At 38.1% G+C, this 17,079-nt stretch overlaps 1 protein-coding gene across 11 annotated transcripts; it reads left to right on the forward strand.

Moving 5' to 3' along the window:
• Positions 1-316: 316 nt before the first annotated feature.
• Positions 317-17,019, forward strand: CD86 (CD86 molecule). Of its 11 annotated transcripts, XR_013951886.1 has the most exons (9): positions 337-518; positions 1,692-1,769; positions 3,893-4,044; positions 6,043-6,092; positions 7,460-7,801; positions 11,347-11,658; positions 13,844-13,978; positions 14,756-14,897; positions 15,271-17,019. XR_013951886.1 is itself a non-coding variant. In XM_080593961.1 (8 exons), the coding sequence occupies exons 4-8, from the start codon at positions 3,896-3,898 to the stop codon at positions 12,520-12,522; spliced, it is 1,092 nt and encodes a 363-aa protein (XP_080450087.1). In that variant the 5' UTR covers positions 336-518; positions 1,103-1,299; positions 1,692-1,769; positions 3,713-3,895; the 3' UTR covers positions 12,523-13,805. The 11 variants fall into 11 exon arrangements, 10 of the variants coding, with proteins under 10 accessions (XP_080450083.1, XP_080450087.1, XP_080450086.1 ...); XM_080593961.1 differs by lacking the exons at positions 13,844-13,978; positions 14,756-14,897; positions 15,271-17,019 and adding exons at positions 1,103-1,299; positions 12,284-13,805 and having other exon boundaries at positions 336-518; positions 3,713-4,044; XM_080593955.1 differs by having other exon boundaries at positions 3,713-4,044; positions 14,756-17,019.
• Positions 17,020-17,079: the final 60 nt, after the last annotated feature.

Here is a 17,079-nt window from a genome sequence, read left to right on the forward strand (position 1 = left end):
ACAGGCTCTGAGGACAAAGGAAAGTGAACGTTACTGTTGTCAGGATCTGTACAGGAGTATTTTGCTGTGTCTGAGACAGGAAGCTTAGAGAAAGAAATAAGGTACTCCCTAGTATTGTGTTAATGCTTTCAATTGACTTTCACCTCCTTTAGTTATTTGATAGATTTGAGCAGTTACTGAGGCAAGCCTTTGTAACACTCCTATAAACAAATGAGAGCATACACTTGTAAGATTAAATTTCTATTAGTAAAGTAACTCCACAGCTGTTCTCTATTTCATTTGAATCACAGCTGCTAATCATAGCAGCTTCACACACATCTCTTATTCCCTGGAGCAAGTTGACCAATCTATAACAGAAAGAGACAGAGCTCATTTTATAGTACCATCAGCACAATATTTCCTAACTCCTAGGGCAGGACATATATAACCAGAAACTGGGTAAGAGAATAATGTAGATCAGCAGGATGTTTTCTCATTACACGCATTATGAAGATGGCAATCTTATTTTACACCAGTAGGTAGGAGACTTGGGTCTTTTCTTCTTAACTACTGTAATTTTGGTGGCTGGGGGAAGGAATCCAAAACCTCTTCCTTTAGCTTTGTAAATCAGTTAATGTACCTAAAGAAACACTATGAGAAAATAAATACGTATCCCCAGAGTGATTTCTGCACTAGAACTGGGAGTAATAGAGCTTGGCTCATTTACCTGCACTTCTGAATATCACATCTTAATTTAATAATTGAGATTAATTTATTGCAAGAAGAAAAAGGTAGTTCCTGATCAGTGATGCTCCCATTTAAGAAGAAGGAGGTTTGCATCATACACACAGCCGTTTTTTAAAGAGATTTATTAAAAATTAAGCATATAATACCTGAGGACCAAACTTATGATATGTTGTATGGCTGCTAATCCTTGTTAGGCATACTTGGGTATATGTTAGGAATCAATCGTGAATTTATTCTTTTGTATATAGCCTTTATCTTGCCATCAGACGTGCCCAGAAAACTGTTATTTGAGGTTGTGCCTGTGACACCCTGTGTAGCCCTGACTTGAGCTGAGAGCTTTAGCCCTAACACCAACTCATTGACTTACCGTTTCCAGGCAAAGAGTCCCTTGTAGAAGTCTTAGAAGAGGGACAGCCTGTGAGTGAGCATCTGAATTTCCTCTTCTTACTCCCTCTTCTGACTCTTGAGGAAACTCCAGAAGCTTACTAATCTGTCAAGCAGTTGCCATCTCTAAGTTGTGACCTGTGTGGGAACAGGAGTGCATTCCTTCTGTTTCCTTGCAAAGTCAAACAGGTTGGTATGAACTATGGAGAAGTGAATCAGCCACTTGCTACTTCCCAGCTGAGAAGTTTATATGACTAACGTCAAACAAGGGCAGAGGCTGGGAAAGGAGGACAGATGTCACCTCATGTGGTTACCTGTGATGCAGGAGAGGTGGTTCAACAGATTTGTCGATTCTGTGGCCAGGTATAGCCTAGAGTGTGGAAAAACATGTCAGCCTGACCTGTAGGTGGAATTCAGAGCAAACACCATGGCTAATTCCAATGAATGTCTTATTCTGGTTGATGATGTTCTTCCCCTTCAAATTCCCCCCACAGTTTCAGTTACGTGGAGTACTTGTTCGTGTCCTGTGATTTGTGCTGTGGGACTGAGCATTGTTAGGCAGTCTCTGTGCTCTCTTTCAGAGATACTTTTCCTTTAGTTGTGGATGAAGAATTCTGTTTGCAGAGGCAGTGGAATGCTCCATGATCTTTGGACCAAAGGTATTATTTAAATAATAATTGGTGTTGTTTCATTGCTATTAAAAGACCAGATTGTGGGTGTTAGAGCAAAGTGATCCCAGAATTATAAAGTCATAGTTCTCTGAATATGGTAATAATGAAAGAATGTTACTGAAAGAGGGGATAGTGGGAAGGAAAACAAAATACATTCATAAATTGAGAATTGTGGAGACAGACTTTTTTAGAATGTAACAACAGCATAATTAAACAAATCCAGCATTTACAAAGTTAACTTAGAGTAAAATAATTTTCTAAAAGAGAATGAGCAATAAAAAAAAATAGTAATTGATTACAACAGTGACACTTTCTTTATAGAGAAACACATAGGAAACATAAGTTGCCTGGGCAATGGTATGTTTTAAAAAATGTCCATTCTAGATATTTATATTGTATGTCTGAGTATTTGGGTGGAGGGAATCCTACCATTCTCAGACTTTGCCATGTTAAAGGAATTTCCTTAAGTTTTTCTATCCCTTGATAACACTTGCTCAAATCATCCTGTGTTTCCAACAAAGGAGAAGGTTGATAAATGCATTTGAGCACAATTTTATTTAGAAGTCTCTAGGATAGCTTTCATGTCAGTGATGAAAAATCTTAGTCACAGATGTCTTCAGGAGGCTCACAACACTGCTCATGGAGCTACCCAGTGTTGCACAGCATGGAAATTTTTTAAAAAATTCCCTACTCAAGAAAAGTCAAAAGACTAGGTTACTAGTTTAGTGGACAGTTTTGTTTTGAGATCATGGTGAAATAAGGGGGAGGAGAGTCTTCCCATGGAAGATATGTACCTGATGTCATAAAATAAACCAACTGCATGTTCTTAGATACTCTTTAAAAGTAAATTTTGAAGGGAACTGAAGGAGTTTACAAGCCAAAGACTGCAGATTTGACAGTATCTTTCAAAAGACAATGACTACATCCAAAAGTGAAAACGGGAAAACAGAGAGCAAATGAAAACCCAGGCAAAAAAGGACCGGGGGTGAAACTATTGTCTATGATGCTTCAATTTGCATATATTACACACTGAATTTAGAGGGAGAAGAAACAGAAAGCACAAACCAATTTCAAAACAAGTCCCAGAGGGCTTTCTTGCAGTTACCTCAAAAGTAAAATGAGCAAAGTCACCTCTTTTTCCCAAACCTCTGTCTTAGAGGTCTTCAGGGAGGAAATCCCCTTGTATTCAGCCAAATGGGAGCTGCCTCGTGACTCCTCAAACTGCTTTAGCCAAAATAAAAGCAGTCATGAATAGGGCCACTAAAGTACATGTACTCATATGGTTTCTTCTTTCGGTAAATGAAGAGCTGAATGCAACTACTGGTGCATACTGACATAATTTCAATTAAAATACATCTCCATTTTTCATCTCTGACATCCACACATGGTTTGTAATCCTGAGTCATGAGGGCACCTCTGGGAATGGCTGACAGAGCTTCAAAAGGCAAGAAAAACACTTGCCATATAGTGCCTTTTCTGTAGCACTTATTTAGCAAGGAAATATGTTTACCTCCCTGAGGACCAACCTCATATACTTCTGAATGTCAGAGATGATTTTTTAAGCCCTGGTTCTTCAAAGCACTCCTAACTCATCAGTTGTCACTAGCATCCTGAAAAAGTGCCAGGTACACAGAGGCACAATGCTCTGAAGTGTAGTGCTCGTGCACTGGGCCATGGCCACAAAGTGGGGTAGTTCCTTCTCCACCATTTGCCAGTGGTGGGCCATGCCATGAAGCAGAATCCATCTTCCGCCTCTTACCTGGTCCCTTTTGACTCCTTAACAATTCTGGGACATAGCCATTCTTTCAATGGCCTGAAGTTGTAAAAGAGAATCGAGCACAGAATTTGTATTGAAAACGTCCTTGAAAATGCCTAAGAAATCATATAAGTAGCCAACACAGAGACTGTTTAATTCCTCTTCCTCCCCACAGTCTTCTGGAGACTGCCTCCAAGGAGTTGCATCAGCTGGTTAAAGGCATCCTGTAAAAAAAGGAAGAGAAGCTGTTCACAGCACTGAAGTTTTTCTGTCCCACTTCATGATTCAGCAACTACCTCTAAAGTAGCTCACATAACAGAAGCGGTTTGTCACACACAGTGACCTCTCTCTCCAGGGTATGTGGAGGTATGTCCCTCTGCAGACTCCCAGGATCCTTCGTCGTGCAGCCATCCCCAGCAACACACCACCTGGAAGACAACAGCCAGGAAAGGCTGTGGGACCTTTGAGACTTCTGTCCTCAGCTCCAATTCTAACCCATAAAGAAAGGCAAGGAGTGTTATCTGTTGTGCGTTTTTTGTTGGTGGTGATGGTGGTATTTTTGTTTGTTTGTTTTGTTGTTTTTTTTTCCCCTGGGTTTTATTTCTCCCTCTCTTATTTTCACTTCTGGTTTTGGTCTTTGCTGCTCTGAGACAGTCATTACAACACGTCTTGCTATAGCAGTATACTCTCTCTCTTCCATTTATGTTTCCAGTCACCAAATTGTTTTAAGTCCTCCTCTTATGAACCTGCCCTGGATCAAAAAAAAAAAAAACAGGGCTATCATGTTTGGTTTTTTTATTATTATTTGACTGGAAGCAAAAATTCTTGTTCACAGGAAAGAAATATGCCTGCTGAGAAGGACTTTCCGTAGGTTTCTGTGACTTTGCACAGGCAATTTTATTTAGAATCATAGAAACACAGAATATCCTGAGTTGGAAGGGACTCACAAGGATCATTGAGTTCAGCTCCTGGCTCCACACAGGTCTACCCAAAAATTCAGTCCGTATGACTAAGAGCATAGTCCAAAGACAATCAGGCAATTTAGGCAATCAGTTGTGTGGTTTAATTTGGTGGGACCCAACCTAGGAGGAAAATTGCTCAATAAAATTTGCCACCACGTAGCAGGTTGTTTTGTGCCCTTGTAGTCTGGAGCAGAAAGAGAATGATCTCTGTTTACAGCAATGGATTCTGCATGAGCCCCCTTTCCTCTTCTGAGGATGAAATCAGTGAGTCTTGCTGATCACAAAGAAAATTTTTTATACCCTCTGACACACTTAGGATTTGTTCTCCTCTTTCCTAAGAAAAGGCAGTCTGAATCTAGAAAAATGTAATTCATAGCTGTGTGTTTCATAGTACATTCGGGGGAAAAAAAAAAAAAAGACAGCTGACTGAGAGAAATTCTGTGTTAAACAGAAAAAGAGACTTGCGCTCCCAGAGATATGGGTAAAGGTAAAGACCAAAGTGTACAAGCTTAATATAAAACCTGACAAAAAATTGGAAACCATCAGAAAGCTATGCTACCAGTCAGGACAGCAGACAGCTATCTCACTGTTTTTAAGTATTGTAAGAGCTGAAGAGTTTTACATCTGCTCCACCAAAAGAGGATTCTCTGAATCGTTCAGGAGAGTGATGGACGTTTTGAATGGGGTGGTGTGGAGACTTCTCCCAAATACATGGAAATAGCACAGGAGATAGACAAAGGTGCTGCTAACCAGCAGCCACAAGCCAGTCAGATGATGGAGCTGCTCTCTCACCAATAAATGAGAAAGACGTGGGAAAAGGGCCCAGGATGTTAAACAGGATTAAAGACCCTTACATCACGTGAACCCAAGCAGTCATAGAAGTGTTTTGCTTATAAGAGAATTCATAGTTTTTTTGTTGTTGTTGTTTTGTTTGTTTGTTTTGTTTGTCTCTAAAGAGATATTAGTTTTTCTTTAGTTAACTGTGTGATATGTAGCCTCAGCTCTTTAAACCACATAGGATTACTCTCAGTTGTCTTTTACTGTAGTGAAGGATAGGTTCCTGTTGCAAAACTAAAGGTCACACATTTCATCTATTCTGGTAGCTGACATCATCGTGCTGTCTCCCCCACCTCCTCCTTCTGTGTCACTTTCTTCCCCTTCTACTTTCAGTTACCCCATCTTCTTCCCCACACAACCAAGGGCAAGCATGCTCGTCTTTCCTCTGTGCCAGACATTCTAGGTATTCATCCTGCCCTTTGCAGCTCAGAGGCTCTGTGTTCCTCCCATAGCATATCCTATCTGCAGTAATTTTGAACCTCATCACCTTCTTTGTAAACCAGAGGTCTGTCATAGGATGATTCTTGTTGCTGAAGACTATGAAGAATACGGAAATACTTCCACAAGTCAGTGGGAAAATATGAGATTAACTTTCTCAAAAATCACTCTGAAAACTTCCTGTTTTACCACTTCTTTGAGAGTACTTGAGAAGGTATTGGAGTGTTTTCAACCTCTAAAATACTTGCTTAATTCTTCCTTCTTACAGCATCATGGAGATCTGCATGTTCTTTCTTCATGCAATTATAATTCTCCCAGGTAAGAGGCACATTTTAAATTGTAAAACCTGTTTTGATTACTTGTGTCCTGCTATACATTTTCATCTACTCAGAAACTCATTCCATATAAGTAATTAAACATTCCAGTTGTACAATCAAAGTCACAGAACCTATGTGACATGTATTTAAATTGTGTGCAGAGACTCTATTAAATATCTAGTAAGTATTTTCTCCAGGTTTATATCTTTACATTACACATATTTTATGTTGCTCTTAAATTTTCGATTTAAATTGATCTTTAAAAATGTGTGTATATCACCTCTGTATAACATAGAGGACAGCAGTATTAAACTGATAATGGACAGTTTGATAAGGAACAACTGGAGTTTTCGGCAGCTGTGGAGATCACTCTGCGGTCTGGTGCTCCAGAAAGGCAGTGAAAACTTTGCTTTGGGAGAGAGAGACTGTGAATATCCTCCTCCTTTTTAACACAGCAGAGGTGTTTGCACCTTCTTGGACAGAGGACTGCATTTTTCATTGCAAGGAAAGACTGTTCTCCCAGCCCATCAAGACCCGTAATGACAATGGATACATGCTGTGATGAAAGTTGGAGAAAAATCATCCCCTGTGTAATAACAGTATATACTTTTGTTGCATGAAGACATAATTGTGTTTATTGACTATTTCTCTTGACAAGATCAGCAACAGAACAGTTAAATCTGACATTTAATTTGCCATTACATTCTACATTAATTACAGAACAGTTAAATCTGACATTTAATTTATCATTAAACTCTAGATTAATTCTTCAGTGGGACAGAAAGTGTTAACCTGTTTCTGACCTTCTGGTCATATTATCCTCAGACACCAATATTTACCACACAGCGTGCACTTTACATTTTCTTCAAAACTGTAATGCTGTGTTGTTCTGTGAAGAGAATGAACTTAACTTTCAGAAAAGAAATTATGCAACTATCTCCTTTGTGGCAAAATCTCATTACATACACATACAAGGACTCTTGACCTTTTGCCTGCTGGCAACCTCTGTAAGGTAGGCCTTCCTTGGAAAGTGAAATATAGGAAGTAACAGTAGTATAAATATATAAGTAATATAGAATAATATAGTATAATAATACAGGATAACATAGTATAATAATATAGAATAATATAGTATCTAAGTAATATATATAGAAATATAAGAATATAGGTAACAGTTTCATGACCTGAACTCCACAGGGCTAAGTGTGTCAGTTTGAAGAAGTATGTATCCTGTCACACCTAGTGGGAGAATTTGTGTATAAATACTGGTGGGTTTGTTGCTATTGTCATTGCGTTGCCTCTGTGACTTCAAATACTTGGTGTTCTTTTTCAGCTGATGGAAATCTTAATTTCTTATCTTTGTTTAAGGTATTACTGCTAGTGGGCATCAGGTGAAGTCATTTTTCAATCACACTGCATACCTGTCTTGTTATTTTACAAACTCTCAGAAAACTGACGTAAAGGATTTAAGAGTTTTTTGGCAAAAAGGTGCTGCTGAAGTGGTGCATGAAGTATACTATGGCCAGGAAAAACATGACAACCTTAGTCCTAAATATATAAATCGCACCAAGATGGATATGGACAAATGGACCTTGCAGTTGTTAAATGCAGGGATTATGGATGAGGGACAGTATACATGTATTATACAGCACAGAGACAAAGGATCACCAAAGGTCATACACACATCTGAGTGTTCACTGAGCATCATTGGTAAGTAATCTCTGCTAATTGACATCTGTTTCTGTTGGTGGTGGTTGGTTGATTGGTTGGTTGGTTGGTTCTGTCACTTTGTTTAGTCCAGAAATGTCTGGTTGTATCCCCAAGCCACCGGAGATGCACCTGCACTGGAGCAGAATTTCTAAATAGCATTCTCAATAGAAAATCCTCAGTTCTGAATTAGCTAGCTCTGAATTAGTAGTACTGTGGTGGAAGCAATCAGAAGAAGTAGAAAATGAAGAAATCATTTGCTCAACATTGAACAGTCCTGACTCCCACCCTATCACATTTTATAGTGAAAATCATTCTGCCTTCTTTGTGTTGCTTCCTACAAGTTTTATGTCTTTTAGGACCCCAGAAAATACATTTTTATTTGCATTGGATGCACTGTCTTCTATTAAAAACAGTAGTATTAACATTTACTGCTAAAACATAGTATTAGCATTGTTGGTGGTAAATCACAATTGAAACATAAAAAGATCTCTACAAACACCCAGCTATTTTATGAGGATATAAATTGTAGGGAAAATGAAGAAAATAACAGCTCATATGTGGAGGAGTAGAAAATCATATGCTCGGTTAAGGGAGGACTGAAAATATCTCTGAAGAAAAAATGCAGGCATTATGAGACTTAACTTGATTTCTTTCATAAAGGACAGAAAATCTTTAGAGGGATGGGGTTCAGTGAGGAAGCAATATTTTCCTAATGTTTTACAATATTTTTAGTAATTCCTAATATATTTTCATAATGTCTTTCTATTTTAAATTACTCTCCTGGTAACCTCTGTTCATGTGGCTGTTTTCTCTACCACTAGTATACTAGTAGTCATTAATAATAAGAGCTTCTAACTTCCACTGGTATTCTCAGGCCTCAGAATACTGCTTCAAAAGAGAATAGGCCATGTGTAACAGCAGCCAGAAACAGAGTACCAAGACTTCTGAGCCTGTTTAGCATTGTGCTACCAGCAGATGTAATCCACAAACAGATAGAAAGTCAAGATGAATTCTGATTCTCCCAGAGTTTATTTACATGATGAGTATTTTCAGCAAACTTTCAGAACTCATAATTGGCACTCAATATCAAGACCTCTAATTTAAGAGCTGCTTAGCACCAACCATTCAATTAATTCAACATGTTACGGAAGTCTCATACATAAGCATTAAAACTTTTCCAAACCTTTAATTTAGGAAGGTTGTTTTACACTATTTGCTGCTGTGTTTCTTTCAAATGACTTTCTGTTCAAAAAGCTCCCAAAGGAAGGAACAGTATAAAATTCCATGAGAATAAAAACATATTAAAATAAAACACATTAAAATAAAAAATATTAAAATGAAAATATTAAAATTAAAAAAAAAAAAAAAGATGTTGAAATGTGCCTGTGCTTATCTACTGTTTCTTAACTAGAAACATACAGCATGCATAGAGAACTTTCTTGTATTATGGAGTTTCACACTTAAAACGGACATAAAAAAGTTTGCTGTACAGGAATGAAAGGACAGTCATAGAAAACTATCTAGACCACTTGGTGACCAAACCTATTCCAAAATACCAAAGCACCTTCTAATATAGTTTATGCATCTAGTTTATATATATTACATCAGCACAATACATCGGTGAAGGTATGTATATTATATGAATTTTATACAGCCAAGATGATTTATATAAGAACAATGAACACAGACCATTCTCCAGAAAAGGTGGGCTTCATATTGGAAAACTTTGGCTCTTAAAACAGACAAGGTAGGGATTTTGTGGACAAGCTGCTTAACTGGAAATTCTGATGTTTCTGCTACAGCATGTCTGTAGTGCTTACTCTGGATGGATCAATAAGGGAAGAAGTTAAGACTAGGAAAGCTATTTCAAAATAGGCTCTCTTCAAATTCTTGATGGTAAAACCAATGCCAGAATACAGACTACAGTTTATGTCCTCATTTTATAGAAGAAATGTTGAAAAGCTTAAAAGCATGAACAACAGCTCTACTAGAATTATCTGAGGGCTGGGAGAAAATACAGTCCAACTAGAGATGTTGAAAGATGAATCAATTACTTTTTAACAAAGAAGACTGTAAATAGTCTTGTTTTCAGAGTATGGGAACCCAAAATATACATAAAATATTACATATTAAAAAAGGCTAATTAATTCATTGAAGATATAAAAAAAGTCAGTGGCTGGGAAGCAAGTGAGTAAGCTGCATTGTCACTTTAGGATGCAGAAACAAAACCAGGTAGGGTGATTAAGCCATTGGGAAAAATAATAAAGACCTGATGGATCTGCTATGTCTTGAGGTAGCCTACTTGGAAGATGTTGTCTTTAATTACAAATATTGTCCTGAAACATGCTTTTCTGTTAGCAATCAAGATACAAAACTCACACATAAGTAGCACACACTCTGTATGCAAGCATCATCACTTTTCAGTAAATTAAGCTTCCCTTCCAGAAGACATGAAAATGAAAGTGCTTTGATAAGGGTATATTCCACTATTTCCAGTTGTTTACTGTCAATAAGATTGAAACCCCTTAAATCACTTGGTGATAAGGCAAGTTTCACAGCCCTGGATTACCTTTCTGCCCTCCCCATAAAATGTTAAGAATAAATATTCCAGACCAGGAGCTCAAGTGGACAGTCAGATAAGCAAATCAGACCTTGAGGAGAAAAAGGAGGCTTATATTTTTCTAAGAATATTTTGTCCCATCTCCAATATTTCTCCATGTTGTATTTAGCACTAAAATGCTTTGACACTGAGATACTTAAGTGTTTTAAGTTAAGTCCTGAGCCTGGTACTTTTTTGTTTTCGTTAAAAGCTCCTGCTTATCCTTCATACTTTTTGTTCGCACAGTTCTTTCCAGTCCCTTTTCACCAATTATTTCTTGCCTTGGAAACTTGGATTTTTAAAGCAACAGGCTTGTTTTTCATTGATTGAGATGAGTATCCAGTGTCACAGAGTAAAGGAACCTGTACTGTAGTCACTTCCACATTGTAAGCTGAGCTAAGGGAGGCCTACATTTCAAGTTAAGATGAGTGAATTTCTTTGAGCTGCAAAACAATCACTCATAATGCTGACAGACACCAAGGATGTGTCTACCCATGACAACACTGGACCTTCAACTTACCCCGTCTGAAATCCCTCAGATAATTTATTTCCACACATTTCAAAATTAGAGGTCTGTATTTTAACTCCTATTTAATCAGGAAGTTGAGAGTAGATACCACTATCTCATTCCCATTTTGTGCTTAAGCAGGCCTGCAAGCTGGCCAGGTTTGATTATTCTGAAGTGTCAATTGGTCTAAAGAAGATGGGAGAGATGGAGGCCCACTCTCTGGCTGATCTGACCTATGTCATTGAAGAGTCCCAAGGAGAAGGAGAAGCAAGTCACTGTGTGCAACAAAAATATAACAAACCTTTCTTAGGACCCACATTGCTTTTCTGGGAAGATTGTTTAGATTTGATTATGCCTGAAAATCTCAAATAATTGACAGGAACTGTCACAAGATGTGGTGTGTCCAACTCATGATGCTTTTTCTTTGCTCTGTTTCAGCCAACTATAGTCAACCTGAGATAACACAGCTACCCACAGGGGAACTAAAGCCCAAAGAAAACTTGAATCTTTCCTGTTCTTCCAGCGGAGGTTATCCGGAACCCAGGCAGATGATTTGGCTAATTTCATATGAAAACACAACAAATAGGCATATACATCACATGGATGTCTCACAGGATGCTGTAACAAAGCTGTACAATATTACCAGCAAGCTGAATATCACAGTTCCTACAAACGTCCTCACTAATATTAGCTGCTTACTTCACCTTAGAGAGGAGCTGGGGAGCCTTGTCTCAGCACCACTAGCTATAGGTGAGTTTTCATTTGCCAGTTCTGATTTTTGTATGGGTAGGAGATGGGAACACTGCAATAGAAATGATCACAGATGGCAGCATAGTCAAGGCAGAGAATAAACTCTAAGCAGCAGTATGGTCTAGTTACAAGGGTTGTATGTTCGCCATCCTGTTCACTGATAGCCATGGCCACCAAATTCCTTCTCCTTATCTTTCCATGGGAAGCCTTATTAAAGCAGGGAGTTGGCACAGGGAAGGAAGACTACTGCTACACTGTTTAGAACAGGGGATGTTCATCCATTCCCTAAATGCTGCTGCAGCAACAAAGCAACCTGGATGCCTGTATTAGGCTTCAACCAGTCTCTGAAGGTGACAGTTTGCTGTTAAGATAGAGGTAGCTGCATCACAGAATCAGAGAACTGCTGAGGTTTGAAGAAACACCTGGAGATCACCCCACACAAAACAGGGTCAATAGGTAGCTCAGGGCCTCATCCAGTTGTTTTTAAGTATCTCCTATCATGGAGACTCCACAGCCTCTCTCAGCAAACTGTTCCAATGTTTGACCACCCTCATAGTAAATATGTTTTGTTTTGTTTTTCTGATGTTAAAGTGCTTGAGCTGCTATTCCTAATCTCTCTTGATAGAGAGGCAGAAGGCTGAACAGAAGAGACCCTTGGACCAAATTTATCTCACAAACTGCCAAATAGACTGTGCTGAGCTTAAGTGTAAAGCCCATGAAACCTTGACCGGTCTTGGAAGCATTTCTGGTGGTTTTCATAACATTTGGCATATAGAGTGTGTATTCCAAAATGACCATTTAGGGATTTTTTTTCTCTGGGATTGTGTGGGTTTTTGTGTGTATGTGTTTGGTTTTTTTTTTTAAGACACCTCTTGTAAGATATGTATGTTCTGTGCCATCCTGAACATTCCCTGATGTATTAATGACTACAGTGTCAGTTGTGTTTAGGTATTTGTCTGCCTCACAGTTTGCTACTTTCACTTTTCTAGCTGAATACTGTATGCCACAGTGAGCCCTCATGGATTAGGGTTCCATATGAATGATCCTTTCTTTCGACTAAAAATGTATTTTATTTATCGCTCGGAATAGGAAAACATCCAACATCCTTTGACTTTTATTTTGTTATTTATTTATTATTTTTTGTTCATAAGCTATAGCACAAACACATCAAAATAAAGATGCTTCCCACTTTGGTCATTTGCCTTGCACATCTCCTTTAGTATTGAAGCTGTGCTTCTACCGACAGGAACACGGAGCCCAGAGAGACTGGTAGCATTGCAAGAGAAAGCCTGCTACTTAACACTTACTGCAGATGTATAAGAGGTTTGCAACTCATTCCTAAAAAAGTTCCACAGAGCTATTTTCTTCATTTATCTTCAGCTAAAGGGTTAAGTCATCAGTGCTATATATAGTAAACTGCCTCTGATGTCCTTACATTAAAGGATTTGTAAATAACATTAAAATACAATTCAGAAATCTTCTAAGGTTTGCACAGCCTACATGTTGCTCAAGAGTATTAACCTCAATTGTATTAGCCATAATTGTGCATTCCCCTCTTCCCTATTCGATTCTCTCCTCCCTTGCTTTATGAAAGTAGCCACCTGATAAACAGTGATGGTGGGTAAGAAACCAGCAATTCTAGATAAAAAAACAACTTCGGTGAAAACTGAAGCTGTGTTTTTTGCTATCCCTAGCAACCAAGACCTCAAAAGCACAATAATCAGAAATAGAGGGAAACTCCCTTGAGTTCCTTGCTTCTTTCACATCCCTTATGGCTTTTCATTAGGCTTCAATCATCAGTTCCAAGAGATACCAAATAGTAACAAATCCCAAATTCTTGAAATTCACACAGTAGCACAGAGTTACAGTAGCACAGCAGTGACCCCATAGGCTCTTGTATTAATCAAGCTGCTGATTTCTCATGTTACCCAAACTTCAGAAATAATACTTTGTCTTACTGTTGTTGATGTCATTTAGCCTTGGTGGACTTGATGGTTATTGGAAATGGAAATAAAGCTGTATAGATAGTGATTTTTTTAACATTATTAAAGTACTGTAAAAGCGAAGGATAGTGAGGGCCTTTCCCTAAACTTTTAATTCACATAATTTTGAGTTAGATTGGTTAAGCTAATTGTCATCAAATTAAATCTTTGTTGTGTGCATTTTTGTCTGTTTTCTTATTTAGAGATACAGAGTGAAGAAATGGAACAAGTGAAGGTAAATTTCTTTGGCCCACTTATAGCTGCAATTATACTGATCACAATTCTTCTGGGTTTTGTGATATTGAAGAAGAACAGAAATATCTCATCTACCAGCCAGAGTAAGTAATTACTTCTCATTCAGCTCTACTGTCCCCTAAGTCACGGGCTTTGCTCTTTGTAATGAACCATTTACCTACATATAGCTGCTGACAGAAAATTGGCTTTTATGCTGGACTTAAGTTAAACTTCCTTGGACAATTTAGTTCCTGCAACAATTTAGTCTATCCAGCATATCCAAACATCTTTCTCTTATCTCCTCCTGTAACCACTTGTCCCTCTTCCTTGTGCTGTGTGAGACTGTCATGGCACAAGCATACCATTTTTTCCTGCAGTTTCATTTTTTAATGGCTTATTGTTAGATTTGGCAAGTTATAAACCTTTCTCGTCCATCAACATTTATAAGGAAAGTGGAGGTGGAGGAAGGATGAGATGAGGCTTCTGTCAAATGCAAGTATCTCTGTCATCAGTGAGGTGAAGGATCCAAGGCATTGCTCCACCACAGGCTGCCCAGTACTAGACTGGAAAAATTATCTTATACCAGAACAGAATGTGATCTTTGCTTTGCATTTCTCTGTTTTGTTGCAACACTAAGTCTCAGCTGTCCGGGGTTTATTCTGCACTGAAAGGGCCCTTATGTTGGCATCAAAGTCTATCCTTCCTTTGTAGCAAGAAGGCAATTCATTCCTCACAGTCAGTCCTCATTCCTGACAAAGCCAAAGATCCCGAGGCCAACCTCACTCTTCTTCCAAATCCTAAGATAAATGGACATGTATTATCAACACTTTTTCAGCTCCTATTTCTCATGTTTCTGTAAATCACATATTCGTTTATTTTAGTTGCCAGTCTACCAGTCTAGAAGCTATCGAGCTTGAAATGAAGGCCAACAGCCAGAGGGTTGACTGGGAACTATCTCTGCATACAGTGAGGCCTGAGGTCCCGTAGTATCGGATGCTGTGCCAGAACAAGAATCCTCCCCAGGTACTCTGCAGAACAACATGCAACATGTTTGTCTGATGACTGAAACCTACTATCCAGTGTTCTCTTTTATTTTTGCTACAGAATGGTAGCAAGTACAATGTTGTGCTTGTCTGTTTGACTTTCTTCCACCCTTTGGGAAAACTCTGCTAATTTAATGGGCTTTTTGGCCAAACAAGTGCCAGTGCTCTCCTCAGTCTTCTACATAATTCATTGGCAAGCACATGAATTTTTCTGGCTCTTGGTGTGCTTACTCTGTCTGCACTCCTGATAACAAAAGAGTAGAGGAAATGCCACCTTGTAGCTTCCTGCACCCAGTGGTTTGTTTCACTGCCACATGGACTAATGTATTTTTGCCTTCTGTGATACTGCTCAGAAATGAAGAACTGAATTTAGTGAAGCCATTAAAACTGGAAAGAAGAGATGAACTCCTTGCCATCCACATCCCACAGAAGAAGGATTCTTCCTTTCTTCCAGCACAAAGAGGTACAAAGACAATGCATTTAGCAACCAGACTGGAAGGAGGATGGTGAGATCTGAGGGGCAGAGATCTTCCCACTTTGTCAGTAGTAACAAATATCCAGAGAAGCACAGCAGGAGCTGCTCCAACTGTTATAAGGACAAAATAGACTCGTTTTATTTTTGCTAGGACTCCTTCACAGTCTTGACAGGACCACAGAAAACTTTGCTATGCAGTTAGCAGCACTACTATTACTAGTTAAGTGGCAGCTTTTTTAAGGGCAGGAGCTGACTTGGAAAAATCCTGAGTGTCTGCATAAGGAGAAACTGTTTAAAAATCAAAACATTCCCTAAGCCTGTGCAGTTCTTCAGTTGGATGGTTGAGTTTGATCCCTGTGACCTTTTTGCTGTACCCTTCATTATGCGCTGTAACATCATTAAATCTTGTCAGTGAGAGTCAATGAAGAAAGCAGAACAGGGTGGGCTACAGAAGGAAATTGAGAAAGAGTTGGGCCACAATCTGTGAATTGTAACCCTCACTGGAAATATGATCAGAGGCAGTGTATTAGTCATGAGCCATAAATGCTTTGGGCAGAGCCATTTTGGCTTTGTACCAGTAACTTTCTTGTAAAACTCCACACTGGAAAGAGGAACTTCAGGGCACTTCCCCACCTTCTGAGAAAAGTCATGCAATTCCTATAGGACATTTGAAACTAGAAATAAGCTGAAGGAAAAATTGTTTTCAATTTAATTTATGGTTATTTTAAATACTTTACTACCATCAGAGCTTATGCCCAGATGGTTAGTATCTCTTACATTTTGTTTGTCTGTATTCTGACCAGATGCTGTACTGCAGGTTTTTCAGGTGGATGTAAGGAAATTAAGGCATGAGTTATCACTTATTTTTATATAAATTTATCTAAATGCATCTAAATATAAATTTATCTAAATGTATCTAAATATAAATTTAGATATACAAAGTTAAGCTAACCAGATATTGAAAACATATTTTATAAGTAGGTTGTGTTCCAGTTTAGTTGACTATGTTCTCCCTTTCTTAATTGTGCTTCAAAGTGTAAAGATGCAGCAATCCATACATGATACTGTGCTCAACTATAGGGTATAGTTTTACCTTTCAGAACAGATTCTCTGTTTCATTTAAAATGTGCTAGTTCTACAATTTTGAACAATCTTTGCACTTTATATTCTTTAACACCAGTGACATCTTTCAGGAAGAATGCAGCAGAACTGAGATAAAATTTTTCTGAGGTCTTGATTGTGTTTGTAACCTTGACATTTTCAACAAGAACGAGGACATTAACATCACATTCACAAGACAAAATTCAGCTCAGAGTTGCACTGTATGGACATAAATTCTCTATCGTTACTGCCGGTTACAAATATTCTTTTCTGTTAAATGGTGTTAAGAGTTGCTAAATTCCACCTGTTTTTACCTCCATTTTCATGTGGATAAGAGAATTCGCATGTCCTTTTGAGTTAGCAAAACCATTTGGGAGTCAGTTTACTAAGCTATTTACACTAATGTCAAATACTTACATTCAGATTAGTATCATTCAAATTATATGAAAAGTCAAAGGTTTTATTTTTATGTAAGAGTTTATATTTGCAAGCAAAGTTATTTAATTATATTAAAGTATATATATATATGTATTATTTTTGTGATATATATATATATATTATTTTGTGTGTGTGTGCTGGTGTTTTA

Source organism: Anser brachyrhynchus (genome assembly GCF_964034855.1).
Source record: "Anser brachyrhynchus genome assembly, chromosome: 1".
NCBI classification, from domain to species: domain Eukaryota; kingdom Metazoa; phylum Chordata; class Aves; order Anseriformes; family Anatidae; genus Anser; species Anser brachyrhynchus.

Bases quoted from the DNA above. Each gene is read 5' to 3' on its own strand.
- CD86 (XM_080593957.1), top strand. The intron at 4,045-6,042 runs GCAAGGAGTGTT...TCCTTCTTACAG, and splicing joins ATTCTAACCCATAAAGAAAG to CATCATGGAGATCTGCATGT. The intron at 7,802-11,346 runs GTAAGTAATCTC...GCTCTGTTTCAG, and splicing joins GTGTTCACTGAGCATCATTG to CCAACTATAGTCAACCTGAG.